This window comes from Megalops cyprinoides, chromosome 9, assembly GCF_013368585.1.
Source record: "Megalops cyprinoides isolate fMegCyp1 chromosome 9, fMegCyp1.pri, whole genome shotgun sequence".
NCBI lineage: Eukaryota > Metazoa > Chordata > Actinopteri > Elopiformes > Megalopidae > Megalops > Megalops cyprinoides.
Window position 1 is genome coordinate 16,020,179 of NC_050591.1, and position 24,239 is coordinate 16,044,417.

The window sequence follows — 24,239 nt, forward strand, 5'->3', positions numbered from 1 at the left end:
CTTCAGCTGCCAATAATGTACACAACAGATATGTGTTCTGTTGCTGTACAATGTGAACAAGTTCCCATTTCACATGTAAATGACTCAAACTCTCATGGCTATGCACAAAAGACAGACACACAAACAAGCACACACACACATGCAACCACACATTTATTCCTGCCACAGATAACAGTGAAGCTCTCTGTCACACTTAAGGAAATGGATCTAAGAAAAGAGGCAGCAAGTGCCAGGAGTGTGGCACCAATGGAACAATGTGTGGGCGCTCTCTGAGCCCTGCTCAGCATGAGTGCTCTGTGAGCCCTGCTCGCTGTGAGACTGTGCTCCTCATTAAAGGTCAGTATGAGTGTCAATGTCTCTCACCTTAGCTGGAGTCACAGTGCCCCTCGCCTTAGCTCAACCTGCGAGCCAGTGCCTCTCACCTTAGCCTGAGTCTTAGTGCTTCACATCACATGTCAGTCTGAGTGTCAGTGCTCAGTGTGAGTGTCAGTGCCTCTCACCTCTTGCTGGACAGATGCTGGGGCTCCCTGTAGGGGATGGGCACCAGGGCCTTGTGGGTGCGGCTCACGGGCTGGGGGGGCCCCACGGGGGTCCAGCGTTGAGGTGGGGGGGCATTGTGTGTCCCGGGAGGGCTGTCCCAGCGCCAGGCGGGAGGGCGGAGCGGGGGACGGTACCCCGCAGCCACCGGCTCAGGCTCCGCTTTCTGCTCTACCGTCTTCATTTCGTACTCCTCTGTGCAGCCCCTAAGCAACACACACACAGGCACACACAGGGTTATACATGCGCATGCGCACACACACACACACACACACACACACACACACACACACACACACACAGTATTACACACACACAGGATTATACATGCACACACAGACGCACACACGCATGTAGGCGCACACACACGCACACACACACGCGCACAAACACACAATATTATACACACACAAGCCCACAGACACAATCTTACAGCGTATGTTAATGAGTTACTGTGTAAGACACATTATGTTACAAACATCGCAGTACACACTGAAACCCAGCCGCCATTCAGCCAGCAATATCCACAAGGGATTATGTCTCGGTGAGAATGACAGAAACTGACATTAACTAACACATGGGAAAATGATGAATATGAAATGTCTATTAAACTATCAGAAATATATTACTGTAACATGTATAGTCAATTGAACTGCCAACATACAGAGAAGCACACTGTGATTGAAAAAACAGGTCCATGAGAACAAGTCTTCTATACCACTGCTAAAATGCTAATGAACAATCAGAGCCCTGGAAACACGACTCCACTGCCCCTCTAACAGTCAGGATCAGTAGGAGGAACCCAGTCCAAAGCAGGCCCTACAGAGGCCCACAGGCAGAACCTGATACCCCCACAGCAGAGGAGGAGAGGGAAGCCAAGGGTCTGGAACAGCAGGACTGGAGTGCTGATGATTAACCACTTTCTGTGTTCTTTTTTTTTTTTTAGAGAATCTTTGGAGGGAATTTATAAAAAATAACAGATGGATTGTAGAAGAGTGCGATGTCACCTGCAGCAACCCGCCTCTGCCAGAGTCAGAAATAAACACGGGAAAAACGCCAATTTCACGCCCTGATTGCAGCGGATAATAATATCGGAGATCGTTTGGTCACCCGTGCGAGCGTGACGTCAGCTTCGGGAAGCTCTGGGACCGAGGGCCACCGGGGGACAGGACGCTGGCAGGGTCCCTGAGAGAGGTGAGCTGTGGCCAGGCCTTTGGTCGACTGTGGCCCGCCTTCCCTTCCACACCACAGCACTGATCCTGGATCACCTGCAGTGGCTTGCTCAGCCATTCACAGAGACTGAGCACAAGTGGGGCGCGCTGACCCTGGGTCGCGGCCCAGTTCTCGCGGGCTCGCCTGTTGTCACTGGCACGCATGTTTGGATAAATACAGCACGACTGCTGTGATGTGGGACTGCTTTGACCTACGCGCTGCTGCGATGTCAACAGGAAGGTCCATCTGCAGCAACCTGATATGACGCTGGTGCACTGCAGCAGACTCTGTACTGTATAAACAGGTTCCCGAATGAGAAAAGAGCGCATTTGAATGGTCAACTTGAAACAGGACACCTGCTAGATAAATAATGCAAATTTAATGTGTGAGCAGGTGGGCAGGGTCACCTTGTAACTTTTTTTGTGCGCTTGTACATACCAATGATCCAGAAGCCATTGCAGACAAGGGCATCTGCCCACTGACGTAATAGTACTTATGTATGATGATAATCCCTGCTTACAGTGACCTCATGGCCAGGGAGCAACATGGCGTAACCATGCATGCCAACACACCAGGACACTGAAGCACCACAGCTGTCTCTGGCTGCAATGCTGACTGTTACTAACCCCTTTATCAGGTCTTGTTTAGCTGTAGTTGGTGACTCTGACATCACCAGTCCTCAGACAGCAATTGTGCTTGAATGTGAAAGTCGGGTTTAAGGACGTCACATTAGTGTCCCCTTGTGCGAGTCTCCCTGTGCCGCAAGGTGCACTGCGCTCTCTCCTCATTGGAAGGTCGGGTGACGCAGATTGCTTTAGACTCTAACAAGGACAGGTGGCACAATGCTGCCAGTGATGTGAACGCACAGGCACACGCACGCACAGACAGACACCCAGAACAAACAGAGCACACACACACACACACACTCACACATGTATGCAGCCATACAGACCACACACACACACACACACACACACACACACACACAGATGGGCCCCTGTCTCCCCTGCAGTTTGCAGGAGGATCCCAGTGCCACAGTGTGCCTAACAGAGGATGAAAACCACAGACTAGAGATTAATCAGAGCTCACTGGATCTAGTGAACACTGGCAGGGCCATCTTAACCCTTACCACACAGGCCATGTGTTCAAGACAGAAATAAATCTGTGAATGGAAAGGCATAAAATATCCTGCATCTATTACAAAGTAAATCAATAGCTGCCACTTTCAAATGTATGCAATTTAGAAGTGCAGATCATAAATTATACATACTAATACCCACATAAAAATGCACATATTGAACGTAAAACTGTTCAACAATCATTTCATTTTAATATTTCTATACTTTGTATATGTTCATAATAATATGTTTTTACATATACTCTAAAAGTATCCTCTATATTTCAGGTTTCATGTTTGATTTCAGTATCAGCTCAATCAAGCCTAAATTATTAGGAGGTGAGCTGGGATGAAACCCAGCACGGGCAAAAGACCAGGCAGGGAGAATCTGCTCCACCGCATCACCTTCTCACGGCATGAGCTGTGCAGTGCTGTGTTGCACTGTGCTTAACTAAAAGCATTGCAATGCAGTGCAAGACTGTGCTGCACTGAACTGCACCTTGCATTGCTTCAGGGCGCTTTCACACCGGGTGTAGCAGCACGTGATGTGCATCCTGGTACCCTTCCAGAAGAGCTAGTTTAGCCCACTGGCAGCTGCACTTGGATTGGAATACTAACAGTCTCATGGTAACCATTCGAACGCGGTCAGACTGCTTTCTGTGCTGCTGCGGCTGATCGAAGCTGTCTGCAGAAAATACAGGCACGGCAGAGGAAATGGGTGCCCTCTGTGTGCGTTTTTCCTGGCTGCAGGAGAAATGGAACACGCTGAAAGACTGCTGCATTTTTCTGCGGGAGATACCGTCATTGTGGAAATGGTTCGAAAGCAACATCCGGAGAACAGCCGGCAGGTGTGGCGAAGGCAAATTCAGTCCCAACTCATCTCTAAAAGGTCAGCACCAAAGTGACTATCTGCAACATATATGTCTACCCTCAAAGAATGTTTCTAAATAGAGGAGGATCTCAATACAGTCTGCTTTTGAACTCAGAATCAACCTACAATACTGCTTGCTCTCCTTAATTAAAAATAATAACATCATCCATTTTAACATTCCCTGACCCACAATATTTAAAAGGAGCTGGTGTGGTCAGACGGCCAGCTCACCTGTCTGGTGGAGACAGGCCTTTGCATATGCAATACTAGAGAGTATGAAGAGAGATAATACCCTTCTTACCCCCACTCTAAAGCTGGAGCACTAGATACAGGTACAGCATGGCTGCTCTTCCACTGTATCACCTGCAGCCAGAGCCGCATCACATGACACCGCACTGACTGCTGGAGTCTGATCAGATTAAGATGAAAGCCTGGTTTTCTAGCAAACCCTGGACCCTGCATTACTCCTAGGTTCCTCTGCCTGATTGCTGTGGCCAGTGATGGCGGTGTGCCACTTGCTAACTACCATGCTCCTCAGTTTTTAACATCAATGCTGACGGAAACAACACATTTACAGTATGCAGCTTGCTGACTCTGCCCACAGCACATTTTTAAGTAGACCGGCACAAGAAACCTGAGCAGGATGACACAGGTCAGTGTCAAAAAAAAAAACAGGAAAAAGACAAATCAGCTAGAATGCAAAATGATCAAGCCAGTCTGGTTCCAGCTCAGCAGCTAATAAGGTGAGAGGTTGACAATGTGGCAGCATGGTCTTGAAGTACGCAGAAGCAGAGCACACACACACGCACACACACACACACACACACACACACACACACACACACACACACACACACACTCAGGCGCTCTGAGTGAGAGGGAACAGATGCTGATGGAGGAACTCCAGCTGAACTCCCTGCGCTGATCCTGTGCATGGCACACTTCCACACCCCGCCACGCTGGGCGCGTGTGTAGGATGAATTCGCACACCCTGACGCGGGTCCCCTGTGCTGTGAATCCATACCCCCTGCGCTGGTCCCATCTGTGGTGTACACTCCCCCCGCCACCGTGCGGCCCCCGCAGCATGGCACTGTCCCCCCAGGCTAGCGCTAATGAGCCCTCCTGGGACAGGCGCAGAGAGGCGGAGAGGGAGCATACCACCACAGCACCACAGTGTCACCGCGCTGCGTATCGGCAGAGTCGCGACTGAGTAACTACAGCACTGTGGCGGAAAAATCACGCCATCCCAACGGAGTGACCACAGAGTATCAACAGCATCACAGTGGAATAACCTCAGTGCAAAAACTGAGTACCACAGCACTGCAACAAAACACCCATACCTCTGTGTGTGTGTGTCTGTGAGTGTGTGTGGTGTGAGATGTGTGACATTTGGTGTGCGCGTGCGGTGGCAGTGGTATTAACCCTGAACTTGACCTCTTAAGTCTGTTGATTCTCATTGACTCTGACCTGTCCACTGAGCCCCTGACTGAGAACATTACAGTAATTGGTTGATGTTGATCTTTCAGATGGTTCAATCTCACAAATGAGCAAAGATACTGCAGGCATAACCGGTTATGACTCTACTGACAACCACACTGAAAACTAGCCTGTGTATGTGTGCATGCACATATGTGTGTGTGTGTGTGTGTGTGTGTGTCCTTAACGTGTCTGTGAGAACCACAAGACACACAAATACCCAGGATCCAACTGAAATCTCTTTCTCCAGCGCCCAGCGGAGGTGAACAGCATGGCTGCTGTGCTGAGTGGGGGATGGGCACAGCTCCTGCCACACAGACCTGACCCCTGACCCCCCGGCATACCCTGCACCTTCCACACCCACATCACAGGCCACCAGAGAACCTGCGGTTTAAGCATAAACCCGAGCTCCCTGATATTCCATAATGTACCAGATCCAAAGAATCCTTTACACAACACCACCAAATACAGAGCAACAATCTCCCCTTGACCAAGTCCGAAATGACAGTTAACTGATCATGCACCATTCTGATCGTGGATTAGGGCAAACACTGGTTCTGAACAAATGACACTTAAACGAAGGAGAAGACTCTGCACTGAGAGGTCAGACCAGCATCCTCCCCATTCAACTATTTGACATTCAGTGGCCTGCTACATACAGACCTTTAGGATCACCCTCTTACTGAGGGGAAGGTACTGGAGGAGACAAGGCAGAGCTATGTTTTATCCAACATGTTATCGAACCAGCATGCTACACAGAAATGAGCGAAGATGTATTTCACCATCCATTCCGTATCCCATCCTATTATCATCAAATCCTTTCTATCTGATGAGAGATGGAAGCACTTCCAAGGCAACACAAAATGAAAGTTCACATGTTAGCATGTTGCTGTGGGTTTGCCCCTTTCTAAATTTTGTTCTGAATTGGACAATGCAGTAAACTCTCTAAAATGGTTTAAATACCAAACATAAAGACAATCACTGCTGGCAATAGCAATCAACTTATAAGATATCCACACTACTCACATTCATCTCTCCTTCTCTGACACATATATAAATAATGTATGTGCAAACATCACAAACCTCTTAATAACAAGCCTGAACACTGCAATCAGAAATTTCAGAAAACTGAAACAGAAATATACACAAATATAAAACCACACACTCACACAAACAGAATGTACACACTGATCTCCAGCACATACACTGTAAACACGACAGCATGACTCTCCATCCTACAGCTGTGAACAATGACAGAAAACCATGACTAGCAATGAAAAAAACAGACACAAACAGGCTAACACGAACATGCGTAAGGACACAAACACACACACACACACACACACACACACACACACACACACACACACAAAAGGAGGAGAGAAGGCGGCAGGCCAGATGAAACCATCGCAATAAGGCTGTAATAAGCAGAGGCATCGGCTGAGAGCAGGGATTTGAAGCACCGCGCAGCGCTGCAACATCGCCACCCCTCTCTCCCCCTCTCTCTGCGCTGCCCGGGTCTTTGTGTGCCCACTCTTCTCACCTCCACAGTACCCACCTTTCGGCACGGACACGCTGCTGCTCGGTCCTGGTATCTCTGCCATTGCGCTGGTTTCTCTCTGACAGCTGGATTGCCCGGCAGACCTGACGCACCCTCTCTCTCTCTCTCTCTCTCTCAAACACACACACGCTTGCTCGCTCTCTCTCTCTCTCTCACTCTCTCTCCCTCGCTCTCTCTCCTGCTAGGGGAGGGAGAAGGAGAGGGCTGTTCTCTTTCACTCTCTTCCTCTCTCTTTCTCCCCCATGCTTCTCGCACCTCAGAGGTGTTCAGACATGTCTTGCCATGTGAGCTCTGAGCTGCCTCTCCTGATCCTCCTGCTCTCCACACACTCTTCCACGCTCTCTCTCCCCCTCACCTCCTCCCTTTCTCACACACAAAGCGCATGCATCTCTAATTATTCCCCTTTTTCCCTATTTATTTTTTATTTTTTTGTTCTCCCCCCAGTCTCCAGGCCATAATCTCTGGCAGTCTGGTTCTCTGGCACACTTCAGGAGGAGAGACAGAGAAGGAGGGGGGGGGGCAGATGAAAATGCTCAAGTGTCTAATTAGCAACTGCAACTGCTCCAGATTCACAACAGAGAGAGACTGTGTGTGTGTGTGTGTGTGTGTGTGTGTGTGTGTGTGTGTGTGTGTGTGTGTGCTTTGTGTAAATGTGTGATCATACACTGTACACACTCCCCCCAGTGGCACACTGCTACACGCCCTCATGAAGCATCTCATTACAGCCAGGCCACCCATTAAACAGAAACACTTCCGCACTTCCTGCCTCAAACCCCCGCCCACTCAGAGAACATGAAAAGAACGCGCACACACACACACACAAACACACACACACGCACACACACACACACACACACACAAACACACACACACACACACACACACACACACACACACAAACACACACACACACACACACACACACACAAACACACACACACACACACACACACACACACACAAACACACACACACACACACACACACAAACACACACACACACACACGCACACACACACACACACACACAAACACACACACACACACACACGCACACACACACACACACACACACAAACACACACACACACACACACACACACATACAAGTACACTACCCCCCCCCGACACTCTCTGCTGTTCCTGCAGGCAGATCTCAATAAAGCTGCTGTTTCTACAGGCCTTGTTTCCAAACCACATTAGAGCCATGAATGGAGCCAGCCAGACAGGGAGGGTGGGGGACAGTGAGTATGAGAGTGTGTGTATGCACACGCATTTACGTGTGTGTGAGTGTTAGCCCTTAGCACTACCAAGCACAAGCACAAGCACACACACACACACACACACACACACACACACACACACACACACACACACACACACACACACACACACACACAAACATACATACATACACAAACACACACACCTCCACCCACACACTAATCTCCCGCCCACCTCCTCTACTGCACGCTTTTACACTAAAGGTCCTGGGCTATAGTCTCCATACACTCAGCTGCGACCAGCACAAAGCAGGGCCAGGTCTCCATAGCTGACACATTACTCAGCTGTGTAGCACTACATCTGCTTAGCAGATCTAGAGCATCTAGAGCAACTTACTTGGCTTACAACTTACAAGTTTAAGTACCTTGCCAAAGGGTACAACAGCAATGCTCCACCTGGACATCTTTTGAACCAGAAAGCTTTTGGTTATGAGCCCTGCTCCTTACTGCTAAGATATGCTGCTCACACAAGTAGCAGTCAGCTCATATGATGAATTTGATCTCCTGTGCATGTACTTAAAGGGAACCAATGCCTTTCTATGAAACTGTTAACCGTACAATTATTATTTACGACTGAACACTGGTTCTTCTAGGAAGCTTTGTTGGGACAGCAGTCGGAAAAAGAAAAAGTTGACTGTCCTCTGACTCATAAATGCTGAGTACTTTCAGCATCAACATTAGATTATAGTTGGTTATATTACATTATTGTTCATTTATATATTGTGAGTGCTGCAATGTGTACGTTTTCTCGCTCTTACATTTGTGCTGTGTGTGAGGGCAAATCTTGCACACTGTCACAGCACATATAAGAATGAAAAATGGGAAGTCTCTCTGGGGCAGAGATTGTTGCGGAGAGCAGAGCGGCATCATTTGTACAGAACAAGGGAGAACACACATTGTCACTGGGCTCAGGGGAAAAGAATGGGAGACAGCAGAACACTCTAAACCTCTCTGGGTTTGAAGACTCCCCAGAAAAATGGAGGCTATTTACAGAGTACTAATGACAGCTTAAATTAACCACCTGTTTTTCTGAAGTCTTGCAGGAAAAAAACACACAGAAATTTCAAAATATCTCATTCCATTTTCAGGAGTAAGTGGCACTGTAAGAGCCACTTAAATAACAGCAGATATTTACTTCTGACTTTTTGATAATTTTTTTTTTTTTGGTCTGGCCTGCCTTCTTCTTTTTAGAGGAAGAAAAGACAGATGCACGAGCTCAAATAAGTAAACGTTAACAACTTCCTGTCATTGCCATTGCTATAATTAGGCATTTGTGTCAGACGGTTAGACGGTGCTCTTGGGCTAGAATACAGAAATAAAACAGTCCAACCTATGGAGACAGATTTGTTGCTATTTATCACGACACATAGTTTCTTCCACCCATAGGTACCCACATGACCTGTAACTATCAGAGAATCTGAGCATCCTGTTTGAGGAGGGGACATATTTCAGTGAAACACAGGAACCCTTCATAACGAGCAATCTGCACCGTAAGGGCGACCTTTGACCCCCCCAAACCCGCAATCCCCCCCCTCACCTGCGCGGGCCGCCCTCGTCGTAGGGCGGGATGATGACCACCTTGACGGTGACGGAGGTGCGCAGCAGGTCGATCATCTGCTCGTGGGACAGCGTGACGGCCGCCACCTTGCAGATCTCCACCAGCCGGCTGCCCTGCCGCAGGCCCGCCTGCCAGGCGAAGCCGTACTCCTCCACCTCCGCCACCGTGCCGTCCAGCCGCACGTGGAAGCCCAGCTGCCCGAGCCCGTTCCGCCGCAGCGTCATGTCCACCGTCTCGCAGCCCACCGTCAGCGCCTGGGGACGGCACAGCCACAGATACTGTATTTACTGCACAGATACCCATCTCCAAATGCTAAAAACTCTGTATCTGCTATCACTGGTGATAAAAGGGAGATGGGTGGGCACGGCCACAGATACTGTATTTACTGCACAGATACTCAGCTCCCTGTGCCCAATGCTAAAAAGTGTTGCTACTATCACTCGTGATAAAAGGGAGGGGGTTGGGCACTGCCACAGATACTCTAAAGAACAGATATTAAGCTCCCTGTGCTCAATGTTGAGAACTCTCTACTATCACTGGAGATAAAATGGGAGGTCACTGACACTGTATTACACAATATTCAATGGAAAAGATATTCAGCTCCCTATGCTCGATTCTCTAAATTCTGTCTGCCAGCATTAAAGACAAAAATCTGCCCTACTGCTGCAAATAATTTAAAAGCCCTGGCCTTGCAATCTCTATACAGTAAGGATTCAAACCTGTTCAACACATTCAAATGATTAGGTAGTACCATCAGGTTAAGAATAATGTACGCAATTAGATATACACAGAGCCATTGTCTGGAAGCAGAAATGTGCAAAATGTTCATCACCATTTTCCTGGAAGAAATGGTGTGGGTGGGTTGGGGTCAGGCTGTGGGCTGTAGCTGACTAAACAGTGATTATTAAAGCTGAATAAAGGGAAAAAGAAAATCTGATCTATGAAAGTCACGCAGCTCTCTTATTTGTTGCATGCTGCTGCTCATTTAGTTACAATTACAAATATTTATAAATAATAAGATTGAATTACAATAATTGGATGAGGGTGGGGGATTTCATAAATTACAGGGTTATTTTTGTTGCGACTTTGAAGTTTCCTTTTCCATGTATTTTCATTTTTGACTTTCTTTTCCACCCAAATTATTTACTTAAGATTTTTAACTTGTACAATGCCTATTTTTATTTCACTCCAATTCCTTTTGGTTTCTATTTCTGATCCGTACCAATGTAAGTTTCAGTTACCAATTGATCTGCATCTGAGATCTAATGACTACAGAAGATGTCACAGAAATGCTTTGATTATGTGGCCAAAAAGAACATAAAGCCAAAGGCACTGACACACCACTATGTATTATACAATATATACATTGTAGTGGGGTGGGGCGGTAATTGTGGTGAAAACACTGAAGAACAACCATTATTCACCGTTTCTGTTTGGAATTAACTGCAGCGAGAATTTTAGCAGGATGTGAGAGCATAAAACAACTAAAAATAATTCAGCCAAGAATAATGTTTCTGTTGTTTTATAGAGGCATGGATTTCAGCTTTTTTAGCTTTGACAATTACATTTTTATTTCAGAATTATTATACTAATTGTTTTGTTCATAAGCGAGTCCCTTGAGGGCACGGTGGTCACCTGCATTCATTTAGCATAATAACTGAGCACATTCTGCGCTACAGAGCTGCAGAGGAACGGTAAACAGAAACATGTGTGGGGTTCTCTGCCTGCATGTCCCATCCTGCACTTCTGCCGGCGTCCCCGTCCTCACCTTCAGCCGCGTCACCACCTCCCGGATGTCCTGCGCCCCGCCCTCGGGCACTCTGACGGCGATGTGGTCGCCCCGGCCGTAGTAGATCTTGAGGGAGAGGCGCTCGGGCGTCCAGCCGATGACGTCGGCGCAGAAGCAGTTGAAGACCACCTCCTTGGTGGCGCAGTCCAGCAGCAGCACGTACTCGGCGGACACGCCCAGCACGCAGGCCAGCTCCGCCCCGCCCCCGCTGAAGTCCTGCGCGCGCACCCGCCAGGCCACGGCGCCGCCGGCGCCCAGCTCCGCCCCCTCGCGCGCCCGCGCCCGCTCCCGCCGCTTGGAGGCCAGCGAGATGAGGTTGTTGAGCTTGCCGGCCGAGTCGAGCGGCGTGCCGCTGACGCAGTTCTCCGCCAGGTCGCGCAGGTACTCCTGCCGGGTGCGCGTCGCCATGGTGTGGAACTTCTCCGACTTGTGCGCCGCGTTCTCCGCGTTGATCACCTTGGCCAGCAGGAAGTCGCGGAACACCGCGGGGTCGCGGAAAGTCACGCCGCTGGGGATGGGCGGGCCGAAGGGGGGGACGTCCTTCATGCGCGTGACTGCCACACTGAAGTGCATAAAACAGCCAAACCAATGTTAACTTACATTACATTATTGGCATTTAGCAGACCTTCTCCAGAGTGACTGACAAAGTTAAAAAAAAAAAGTTCAACTTTTTACATGTTACCCATTTATACATCTAAATATTTACTGAGGCCAAAGGGTACAACAGCAGTGCACCAGCAGGGAATCAAACCAGCAACCTTTTGGTTACAAGTCCCGCTCCTTACCGCTATGCTACACTAACTGTTAACGCTGCTGTCAGCGTGGCAATATATTCCAACTAAAAAACCCTGGTAGCATATCAAAGTAAGGCATTAAAATTAGAACACCCTCCATCATTAAGAGCTTGTACACCTCCAATCTGCCCGGCAAACGGTGACCGTGCCCTACCTGTAGCAGGTGCTGTCGGAGCAGGGGTTGTGCACACGCACGATGACGAAGACGTGCTGGAAGTGTGAGCGGATGTTCTGCGGGGTGAAGGGCAGGGCGCCCGGCTCCTGGAAGATGATGGTGACGATGTCGTTCCCGATGTGCCTCTTCCGCAGGAGCTGAGAGAGACAGCGGGGAGAGGGAGGGGGAGGGGGGGGCAGGGAGAGAGAGGGGGAGGGATGGCAGGCACAGTTTTACACTCTGAGAATGTGTGCGAAAGACTTGGCAATCAAGTACACCTCTCTAAATATCTATGACACTGGGGAAAATAGATACAGAGAGAGAAGAGAGAAAGGACGACAGAGGCAGACGTGACATGACAGGATACCGACAGACAGAAAGAGACATACAGACAAACGAATGCACAGAGCACATGTTGAGATTGCATCAGGATATTACCGCCTAGTTCTTCAGTACAGAGCCCTCGGTACTTCATCAGTGTCCCTGTTGCAAGGGGAGGCATTTTCATAAAGGCACTGCTACTTGTGCAGTCCCAACTGCAGTAGGTGGTGACACTTCCTATACAGTACTGTGAAGTTCCTCACTTATAGTCCACTGAGACAAGAGGGGCTTGGTCTCCATTTCACTCCTCACTCTGGAGCCCAACACTGAGAATCATGGACTAGTCAGGGGGTGTGGCTCAGAGGTGTGTGATCATGGGTAAGTGAAGGGTTAATCTGGTGTGCTTGCCATTCTTTTAAAATCAGCTGTGAACATACGGATCAAGATCCCTTGTGGGCTGGGGAGCGGAAACCCCTGCTGTTCCAGCTCCCAGGCTAACTGCACCATGAATCTCAGCTTGTCACTGTCTGCCTTGCCCACATCATTAGGGGCTGATAACACACAGACGTTATGTTCCATTGCCTTTGCTACTCAGTTGTTTCACTGTACTATTTCAGCACATATTTTCTTCAAGCCCTTCTTCTGCCCACTCCTTTGCGTGTGTCTGTGTATGTGTGTGAGAGAGAGAGAGCACTTCCCTCTCTGACAATGCAGAGGAAACAACCTTGATGCATTGATGCAGGACTATAAATAACATACACACACACACGCACGCACGCACGCACGCACGCACGCACGGGCACACACAGTGGTCATCACTGTCGGAGATGGGTGTGTGGTATGTCACATGCTGTGACAAAATCCTTCCCAACACCCTGCGGTGGCGCACGCCCACCCCTGTCCCCCCTGCTGCAGTGTGAAGGTATTAATTATATAAGCCTGCAGCAGCTCAGCCACACTTCGGCATCCCTCTCTCTTTTTCTCTCTCTCTCTCTCTCTCTCACACACACACACACACACACACACACACACACACACACACACACACAGCTCTATTCCCTGTACAGAGATCTCCACCCAGTCTGGGTCAAAACCAAAGGCTCTTGGAGGTCCTTTCCTTCTCTTCAGCTGCATTCTCCTCTCCTCTCCTCTCCTCTCCTCTCCTCTCCCGCTACTGAGTCAGGAAACGCGAGGGGAAATCAGCGTCTCTCTGATAAGTAACACTGCCACCTAGAGGTCTGATGGCAGAAGGGGATTTTTTTGGGGGAATCTCATGATTATGCCCAGTTTGAGTCACTTGGTGGAGTCAGAGTGCTATGTGCCTCTGAGGAATGCAGGACTGGGCAGGGCACTGAGTATGCTGCACACACGTGCCATTTATTTCATATCTTTCAAAGCATACAATAAAGCGCAGGTGCCACCTTTTAACTACACACAAGCACTAATGCACAACCGCATAAACGCACTGACAAACATCAAGAATAACATGCACACACACGCACACACAGACAAAGCTAAGACACAAACACAGGCAAAGTTTTAGACACAAAGACACACACACACACACAGATGCGGACGCACAGAGTTCAAATAAGGCCCCAAGGGACGGCGGTTTTATTTACAGAATGAGGAAAACAGAAGGATGGAGACACGCCCTGCTTTGATCACGGCGTGAGAGGCGGGAGGAAAAGCAGGAGAAAGAAAGAGGGAAGGCCGCATTCAGAGAGGACAAAGGCGGGACGAAAACTGGATGTGACAGGAGGAACACTGCCGAACAGAAAGAAAGAGAAAGAGAGAGAGAGAGAGAGAGAGAGAGAGAGAGAGAGTGACTCCACGTTGAGCTGGCTGACCTGACCCCAAAGACTTCAGAAACAAGCGCTGATCAAACGGTCACATCATTAATTTCACTGTCAGATAAACCTCCTGAAAAAAATCACTGTGGATTCTGTAATGGGGCTTCATAGCTGAGGCAGGATGAGCCCTGTTCAGCCATAATCTGTGCGCCCGAGTCTGTGTCTCTCTCTTTCTCTCTCTCTCTCTCTCTCTCTCTCTCTGCCTCCTTGCTCCCTGTCAGCATCTCTGCATCCTCTCAGCTCCTACCTGCTGTGGGTTGTTGGGCATGTAGGGCAACATGGTGGACACGTGGAACATGATCTCATAGCCCTGGTAGGTGGTGTAGAGGGAGTGTGTGCCAGTGGAGTCCGCTGGGGAGACACACAAACACATACGCATTATACACACACACACAGTCAACAAACCCTTATGAAAAAGTATATATAGATAGAGGAAACAAAAACATTTTTACAGTGTATATTGCTATTATCTAAAAATATACAGTGTACATGAAATTATCAACCTAACTATTCACATGTTTGTATATACAATTCTTTGCATAAGCTGTAGAATATGTTGTAAAATTGTGTTTACTGCGAAACACATTCTCCAATAAACATGCACTATTGTAACTTTTGAAATTTATACATTGAAATAGTTTGAAAAATACTTTTATCTTTCAACTCATATTTAACCATTTCCTGACATGTAATACACTAGCATAATGGAGTATATGATTGCGCATCCAACAGGGATATGCAGCATTTCACTCCTGGGTAAAACACCGAACATTCAGACAAACACGTTGCCCTTGTCTCCATGACACTCATGTATCTGCTACACACTGAACTGCTACACACCACAGAGGACTGAATGAGTGTTTTTACATGACATAATATGACATTATTTGATTAGCAGTCACTCTTGTATAAACAGGAATACATAGATTAGATATTTTATCACTGGGGCAACCTTGCTCAAGGGTACAACAGCAGTGCTCTACCGGCCCGGTGGATGTGAGGTTGCCTCACCCTGCTCCTCACCCCTACCCCACTTACTCTTAGTGTCCAGCTGGGCGGCGTACTTGCTGAAGCCCCGCAGGCACACCTGCTCCCCCAGCAGCTCCAGGAAGGCGCGGAAGGCGGGCGTGGCCTCCTCGTTGTTGTACATCTCCTCCTCCGTGCTCTGCCCCGCCCGGCAAAGGAGGATGCCCACCTTGTGTTTCTGACTCAGCTGTGGGGGGGGGGACACAACGCCATCAGGGATGCCACTGCACATACAGACAGCATTTGGCCGTCTGACACAAACAGCTTTAAAGAGATTCTGAAAGTCGTTTTCTAAAAACAAAACATGAGAACTCCAGGAAGTGTGTTGAATCAAACCAAACGCGTTCCCCTGGTTTTCACTGCCTAATTTTGGGCTTTAACAAGAAAAATCTTCTTCCACCCCCAATGCTTTAAATAGCAGTGAGGTTAATTCTAGGTCTTTCTCACCCGTTGGTGCTCTTTAAAATGCATGCAAAGACAAGGCTATGACTACTGTGCCTAAATAGTTCTTGTCCTTTCAACCCCAACCAAAACAAACAGCAACCAAGGACCCTGACGCCATCACAAACTTCACTGTGGCAGAAGGGCGAACTCTGAATAACCGTTACTCCTGACCTCGCACTCCGACCTTTACCCCGCTCCTCCTGACACTGACTCACCCCCTGCTCGTCCAGCTTGAGGAGCTGCTCGGTGACCTTGGGCGTGCTGAGTGCCAGCCGCAGACAGGGCATGCTTAGCTCGGGCACCACGTACTCCAGCACCTCCTTGAGGGGCAGCCCCCGCACCGTGCCGTGGCGCGCCGTGGAGGGCACCGCGTCCTCCAGGATGGACCCGCGCAGCGTCACCAGCTGGGGGGGGGCGGGGAGGGGGGGAAATAAAGGGGTCAGTACAGTTTGGAGGTGCTGGACACTCACTGACCAACTGGCCAACAGACAAGATGAAATTAGTACCGTCAGTCACACACTGATGGACATTCAGATGCACAGCTGTGATGTCACCAGTTGAGTGGTAAGGGGAAGAGGTGGTCTACACTGTGTGACAGACAGACAGACAGACAGGCAGACCCTTGGGTTGACTGTGCTGATACCCTGGGAACATTAACACACTCAGAAGTCTCAGGGATTCTTGCTGGTTTTGGGGGGGGGGGGGGGGGGGGGGGGGACCTCACAGAGCACTGCGGCTTCCAGTACTCTCAGCCTGTGGAGTATGCCTTTCTATAAATGGCAGGAACCGTGACATCTGTGCTCTGAACGTCTGCTTGCGAGCTAAAGCCCTTTAGACTGTTTGGAGAGAGAAACCCTCAAAACCTCCAGACTGTGGAACACTGGGGACGTTTCCCGGCAGCTTCCTCCAGCACATAAGACGATATTCACTTACAAACTCTGAATTCGGGAGTGGGAGCGCAATCGAGTGACACTGCGGTACATGAAGCAAACCAAAAATTCATATCACAAGCCAAACGCTTTAATGTTGGTGCAGTCTTGTCATGTAGCTCAGTCAGACTTCATACATTCAGACTCCAGAGCACCCTCCCAACCCAGACCACATTCATATGAATGTTATATGCTGTTTTTTGTCACAATGTTCAAGAACTATGAATATGAAATAACATGAATGGATCATTTGGAAAAAAATATTTTGAACAGTACCCACACCATGTTAATTTTAAAGTTAATGCATGTCTCTGCAAAAAGAGCATTCCAATTGGATAATTTAATTAAAGAGTATAAAAGGAGGGGCCATAGTTATTTGCCACAGAGTAACTTTGCAGACTGGCTTGCTACTGTTCCCAGGTTCTGTACCGCCACTTTCATTCAAGGTGAAGTAGCTCTAGTTGTAACAACCATCATTATGACACATTAGGCTTTGCTGCAGGCCTATTGCTTTTTCAAATCTCCAGGTTGCTCTCCTGGCCAACATTTTGGAAAGCAGCAGACGACAGTATGAGTTGGTTCAGAGGGCTTTGTTGGCGAGCAGCCGCATAATCAGTAACGCTGTTATCAAAGAAAATGACCTTCCTTTTCTCTCAGACATGCGCAGATTTAAACCAAGAAGTTTTATTAAGGCGGCTCCATGTTCCAACAGTCCTACAATAATACGAATGAAATTGAAGAATTCCACATACACTATATGGACAAAAGTATTTGGCCACACCTGTTTTTCAGGGCTTGGGCAAGGACCCTTATCTCCAGTGAAGGGCAGTCTTAATGCTTCAGCATACCAAGACATTTTGGACAATGCTATGCTTCCAACTTTGTGGCAACAGTTTGGGGAAGGCCCTATTCTATTCCAACATGACTGTGCCCCAGTGCACAAAGCAAGGACTATAAAGACATGGTTTGATGAGTTTGGTGCGGAAGAACTTGACTGGCCCGCACAGAGCCCTGACCTCAACCCCATCGAGCACCTTTGGGATGAACTGGAACGGAGATTGCCAGCCAGGCCTTCTCATCCAACATCAGTGCCTGACCTCATAAATGCTCTACAGAATAAATGGGCACAAATTCCCACAGAAACACTCCAAAATCTTGTGGAAAGCCTTCCAAGAAGAGTGGAAGCTGTTATAGCTGCAAAAGGGGGACCAACTCTATATTAAAGTATATGTATTTGAATACAATGTCATTACAATGTAATGGTCAGGCATCCGAATACTTTTGTCCATATAGTGTATTTTACTGCAATTATGTTCACTGGGATTAAGAGCTAAATCACATTAAAATAAAGTAAGGTGTTTACACGAGTCTTGCCAAACTGGGGAGTATTGTCTTCATCTCATTCAAATCGCATTATTGATGTGATTGTAAACGTGGCCAATGTAAAGATGCAGTTATATGAAAGAACACTGATAATTTCCAAACAAACAGAGAACGTCATTAATATTGCAACTAATGCAGGAATATCAGCCCTGCAAACGCCATGGTTGATATTCTTTTGAGAACAGCTGACCTGATATGTGCATGTCTGTGTACTGGATGTAGCATTAGGTCCATATCCAAGTAAATGTAGTCTGATGCTACAGTTGTCCCATCTGTTAGTACAGGTACCACGCTACACTCTGTGCAGGTTACCAACGTGCTTATTAACCATGTAAACCTAACTCTGCATGCACATTAGCAGATTAGTAGGTCAGGACTCACATATTTGCAGTTGTGTGTGAAAGTGCTCACGCGAAAATGCTGTGGCTGAACTAGGTCACACATAAATCCAGTGTGACATCCGACCCCTCGCCCCTCCCTCAAACACAATAAGTCTCTCTAACCCCCTGCGCATGAGTCCGGTGACCCGGTGTGCCAGCACGCGGGGGTGACCGCGCCCCCCGGTTGACGTGGTGTGTGGGGGGGGGGGGGGGTTACTGGTTCCGCGTCAGTGCCGTTCGGGCGTCTGCGAGAGGGCGGAGCCGATGTCCATTGTGTCCGTGAGAATGCTGCTGAGTGCCTTGTGCAAATACAGGCAGGAGCTGCCATTGTTCCTGCAGCACTGAGGTGATGAGACCAGGCAGCCATGTAATCCTGCCTGGAACAGCGACGCACCACTCAGCATTACTCAGCAAAACACACACACATTCATACACGCACACGCGCACACACACGCACACGCATTCCCTCAATTCCTCTGCCACATGTGCACACGAACGAGAGGGGGAATTATCTGAGACACTGTGGATCTCCTACACAGCTGTCCAGCACCGTATGGCCCCTTCTACTCTAACGTGGCAAGCTGAAATGCACTGTGCCGGTCCGGTGCGAAATGGACTGTGCTGGCACTTCACTGCTTGCTACTTTGGGGAATCTGAGGCAGAGGGGGGGGAGACAAAAGGCTTTCTGATGCCCTTTCACAGGGATCTGGGCGAGGCTCTGAGGCTGTTTGGGTTGGCGCTGCTCGGCAGGTGGAATTTTCCTCTGGCACGGAAGGAGGGGACAGCAGATCCAGGCTGGGCCATGGGGCCTGCGGGTCAGCAGCCAGCCCGAGCAGAAACACCACCACACCCACCCACAGTACACACACACCCCCACACACGCGTGCGTACACACATATACATAAAACACATGGACACATACACATGCACATATTCACACATGTGCGTACACACACATACATAAAACACATGCACACATACACATGGATACAAGCACACACATGCACATACTCAGGCACACATTCACAAGGGAAACCTGTGCCAAATGGTCATTAGTGTACAACGCCATGTTGTGACTGCTGTGTATGTGCGCACATGTATGGGTGTATGTGCGTGTGTCTGTGTGCACGCTCAGCCAGGTGGGCTACCTCGCTGGTCCTGACGATGAGCCGGTACTGGTACTGGTCCTTCAGATCCTTGGTGTCCTCCAGCTTCTCCCTGCGGATGCTGACCGCCACAGGGCCCAGCTTATCGTCCGTCCCAAAGTAGTTACAGTGCTCTGTACAGCCAGCAGGACAGGGGACAAATTGCGGAGAGAGAGAGAGAGAGAGAGAGAGAGGGAGTGACAGAGTGATTCAGAGGAAAAGGCAGGGACAAAGGGAGCAAAAGAGGAAAAAGACAAGGAAAGAAGAGAAGAACAGAGGGAAAGCAGGGAGAGGAAGCGAGAGAAAGAAACAGAGGTAAAGGGTGAGGAGAGCAGAGAGAAAGAAAAGGAAGGAGAGGGACAGTGTCATCACAATGCTACCCATGATAACACGTAAACATGTTTTTATGCAACTCTTCTGTGACATCACCAACATTAAGACACTCAGGAGTCAGAGCGCAACGGAAATTTGAATATTTTGACCACTGTTCACTGCAGCGTATCTACAGTATCTGTGGCAATGAAGTTTACTGCAACACATTCATACAGAAATATGAATTTCTTAATGTAGCAGCCTTCAAGGTTAAGTGACCAACTTTGAATGAGATGTATCTGTCTTTACTGTATTTATGTTTAGATTTTCTCTGGCAAGTTTTATATGTCATACCAAAACAGGCAGGCCTGTACTTAAACCAGCAGTATGTAGCACGTAATATGTGACACATGGTTTACGATATAATGCAGACAATGGGTCAAATTGGACGTGTTTAACAAACTGAACATTCAACAATGCAATCTTACACAACCAGTTCAACCATAAACACTAAGTGTCACTAAGTAATGTGTCAATTTTTCCTTCCTTACAATGAATTTACAATGAATTAACTTACCGGTTTACAATAACAGTTCAAAGCTAAGACAAATAGTAGATTGTACTAAAGTAAAAACGAGTTGAAATTGTATCAACACAAGTGTTCACGCTTTGAGTCAGACTAAACAATCTGTGTATCTCCGCGCGCTCTATATGGGAGAGTATCACGGCGCGGCGTGAGATTATCAATAGATCGTTATCATCATGACAGGAGATTATTTTTCAGAAAGAGCCAGGTTTCACGCAGCGCTCGGGTAAAAGGATGAGGAACACGAGGGCGATAAATCACTCAGCAGCCGGAGAGTATCTGAAGGTCGATTTACTCTGAACACACACACCCCTGCTCAGCGCTGATGCCTCGCCTTCTGACAGGAAGCGAATTTGTAGATGTTCTGACAAGGGCCCGAGGCAGCGAGGCTGGACTCCCAAAGGAAGGGATGTATTTTTGGAGCGGTGACCTTTGTGCGTTCCCTTACCAGGCGCGATAAACCCTGAAGGCATCTACGGCTGCTTCAGTGCCGCGCGGGCAGGGATGACTCAAGCCCCGCGATGTGGTGCTCATGACACGAACGGATCAAAATTAAAAATCAGCCTCCCCTGTGTGTAGTCCAAGTGCTGCCATTTTGATATTCTAAACTAGAGCGGCAGAGGGGTTATTTTTTGTCTTTCTTGACATGTTAAATGCTAGAATTCTCCCAACTGTTGGTATAAATGACAGCAAGTTATCGTACCTTCAAAGTATTCGGTAATTTTACAGCGTAGACCCAGGAGATCTTTAGGATTCCAGCATGACTGAAATTGGGATACCCACTCCTGCTTTACCCAACTAGGATGCCAGGGTGCTTTCGCAGAGCCTGTCTAAACACAAAGGGTTGTGTAATGAAGGGGAAAGGGGGTCTTCCCATTACTGCCATGTCCCATCCCTTAAACAAGTTTCATTTCTGAAGGGTGACACTACCGTCAACCCGCCACCTCCTGACTGGCTGCATCCGTCCAATGACGTTTCCAGCATGTTGGCAGGAAACATAACAGGCCTGAGGCCTACTTTCAACACGTCAAAGCCAAGCAAGGGCTGGACTCAAAATGGCAGATTTAGTGCGTTTTAACACAGAACTCTCACTGAAAAACAAAGGCTTGCGGCACAGTTGAGCGTTTTTTCCCATACAAGACAGTATGGAAGTACCTTAACTGAACTTGAGTGTTTGTGGCAAGTCTCTGCGCTGTGCTGTGCTGTCATATACCCCACCTTTAATAAAGTGGCCTGATGACTTGCGAATGCCTTCAGGTGACTAATGTTTGAAGAGAGGACTTGAGTCACAGGGACAGTGGGAGCGCTGGGCGCTTTGTACAGGGACTAAAAGCTAGAACAGCAGCAAAATGTGGGATATGGAGACCTGGGGCTAAAGGCTCATACCGCATGTGTTAAAAGGAGATATTTATAATCCTACAGAGATTACGTTAGGAAAAACAAAACTTGACATATGCCGTCTCAGAGCGGAAGGCGGCTCGAACGCTGCCGTTCGGCGCTGCGACAGGGGGACATTAAGGATAATTGTGCGTACGACGCTCAGACAGCGTGGGCCTATGACTAACATTTTAAGATTAAACCAAATTACAGGCAGGGCTGGCAGCGGCTTCGGTCTGGGCCGGGGCCAGGAACATTCAGGGGAGTAAACTGCTCGCTATCAGCGGCAAGTGTGTTTTCTGCCACCGAGCAGGTAGGTTCTGAATTAGCGCCAGCGCCAGATACTTTGTGCGAAGGTCCCAGCCAAAAGATTCTGAGTGAGGGAACGGGGCGGGATGTGTGAGTGGCACAGTGATGAGGGCGACCGTGTGTGGCTGATGGGGGGGGCGTGGAGCGTACCTCTGTCGTGGAAGTAGTCCCTGTAGTAGCGCGCCCCCAGGTCCACGTGCTCGATGCTGTAGTGCCTGAGCCTCTCCAGCCGGGCCAGCTGCTGCTCGGGGGGCACCTCCAGCACCGACACGCTGGCGTTGCTGCAGCGCAGGGTTAGCACGGGCTCCGCCCCGCCCGCGCCGCCCGCCTCACCCCGCTCGCCCGAGGAGCTCAGGAAGCTGACGTTGCGCTCGCCGTGGCCGCCCGTCTCGTTGCGGAAGTGGGGGCAGCTGAGCAGGAGCTGGCCGGCGTCGGCCGGGTCGGGCCCCGGCGGGGCGGCCGGGTCCTTGGCGAGCAGGTCCTCGGTGCTGGAAAAGCCAGGCTCCAGCCCGCCCAGCGCCATGGCCCGGGAGACGGCCAGCGAGACGGCGGAGGCGGCGGAGGCGCCGGTGGCCGTGTTGCGCCGCTGGGCCACGGAGGCGCGCTGGGCGGCGGCCTCATGCAGGTCGAACAGGATGCTCTGCGCGTCGTAGTGCACGAAGCTCTTGGGGCAGAGCCAGGGCTTGCTGACCTCCAGCGGCCGGCCGTCCTCGCCCTCCCCCCGCCCCGCCTCCAGCTCCCCCCGGCTGGAGCTGCGCAGCTTGCGGAAGAGAGACGACGTCCCCAGGGACGACTCGTTCCCGCCGCTCTTCTTCCGCACCCTGTTCTCTGCCCGCACAGGGCCGCCGTCGTCGGCGCGGGGCGTGGGGGAGAGCGGGTGCGACGGGGGCGGCTGGGGGGGCGCGTCGGGGGCGGCCTCGGCCCGCAGCAGCTCCCCCAGGCGGGCGGGGGCGGTGCTGCGCTGGTCGGGCCGCTCCTGGTGGAACTGGCTCAGCATGTCGAAGAAGCTCTGCTCGGGGACGGCCTGCACGTCGATGGAGGAGGTGCTGCCGTACTCGCGGAAGAGCCCCGCGCGCGCCTCGGCCTCCGCCTCGTCCTGCTCGCTCAGCGTCACCTCGCTGCTGGAGCGCTGCCGCAGCGGTGCCGGGGCCCGGAACACGGCGGGCGAGCCCCCGCCCCCGCTGCCGCCCCTCAGCCCGTCCCGGAACTCCGCGTCCTTGGAGACGCGGCGGTGGGGCACGCGGGCCACGCCCCCGCGCACCAGCCCCGCCCCCGCGGCCTGCCCGCCCTGCCCGTTCTCCAGCAGCGACTCTCGCGACTGCTCCCGGCGCGGGGGCCACTCTGCGATGCGCGCCCGCACGCCCATCTTGGGCACGGAGATGCGGGGCAGGGCCGCGGGCTCGGCGGGGGCATGGCCGTTGGGGAGGCGGAAGGCGGACAGGTGGGGCGGGGGCAGCTGCTGGGGGAGGGGGGGCTCCTGGGAGCAGAAGGCAGGCACCCCCCCAACCTCCAGCAGCTCTGTGGCGCAGTGCAGCGCTCGGTCTCTGTACGCAGTCATGGTCCCGGGACGAAGCTCACGCCCTGAGGGGAACGCGGGGGGCAAGGGGCCGGCATCCCAGGCCAGGGCGGGGAGGAGAGCAGGGGAGGGAGGAGAGCAGGAGGGGCCCCACACACACGCTGCAGCCGCCGCCGCCTCCCGCACACATCGCTGGGGGGTTCGGGGGAGGTGCTCGGCCTACCCTGGTCCCCTGTGTCTCAGTGCTCGCAGTGTGTCCTGGGTCCTCCGTCAGTTCAACCCTGTAAGATACACACACACACACAC

The 24,239-nt window shown here is 50.2% G+C and overlaps 1 protein-coding gene across 1 annotated transcript in view; it reads right to left on the bottom strand.

Moving 5' to 3' along the window:
* Nucleotides 1–23,975, bottom strand: part of sipa1l3 (signal-induced proliferation-associated 1 like 3) — a 39,516-nt gene extending 15,541 nt beyond the window's left edge. Inside the window, exons 1-9 of the mRNA XM_036536576.1 lie at nt 22,568–23,975; nt 19,837–19,967; nt 16,212–16,400; nt 15,565–15,739; nt 14,774–14,877; nt 12,353–12,510; nt 11,384–11,966; nt 9,595–9,869; nt 501–743 (exon numbers count right to left, since the gene is read on the bottom strand). Coding sequence (XP_036392469.1) covers nt 501–743; nt 9,595–9,869; nt 11,384–11,966; nt 12,353–12,510; nt 14,774–14,877; nt 15,565–15,739; nt 16,212–16,400; nt 19,837–19,967; nt 22,568–23,975 — 3,266 coding nt within the window. The remainder of the gene's footprint in view (nt 1–500; nt 744–9,594; nt 9,870–11,383; nt 11,967–12,352; nt 12,511–14,773; nt 14,878–15,564; nt 15,740–16,211; nt 16,401–19,836; nt 19,968–22,567) is intronic.
* Nucleotides 23,976–24,239: the final 264 nt, after the last annotated feature.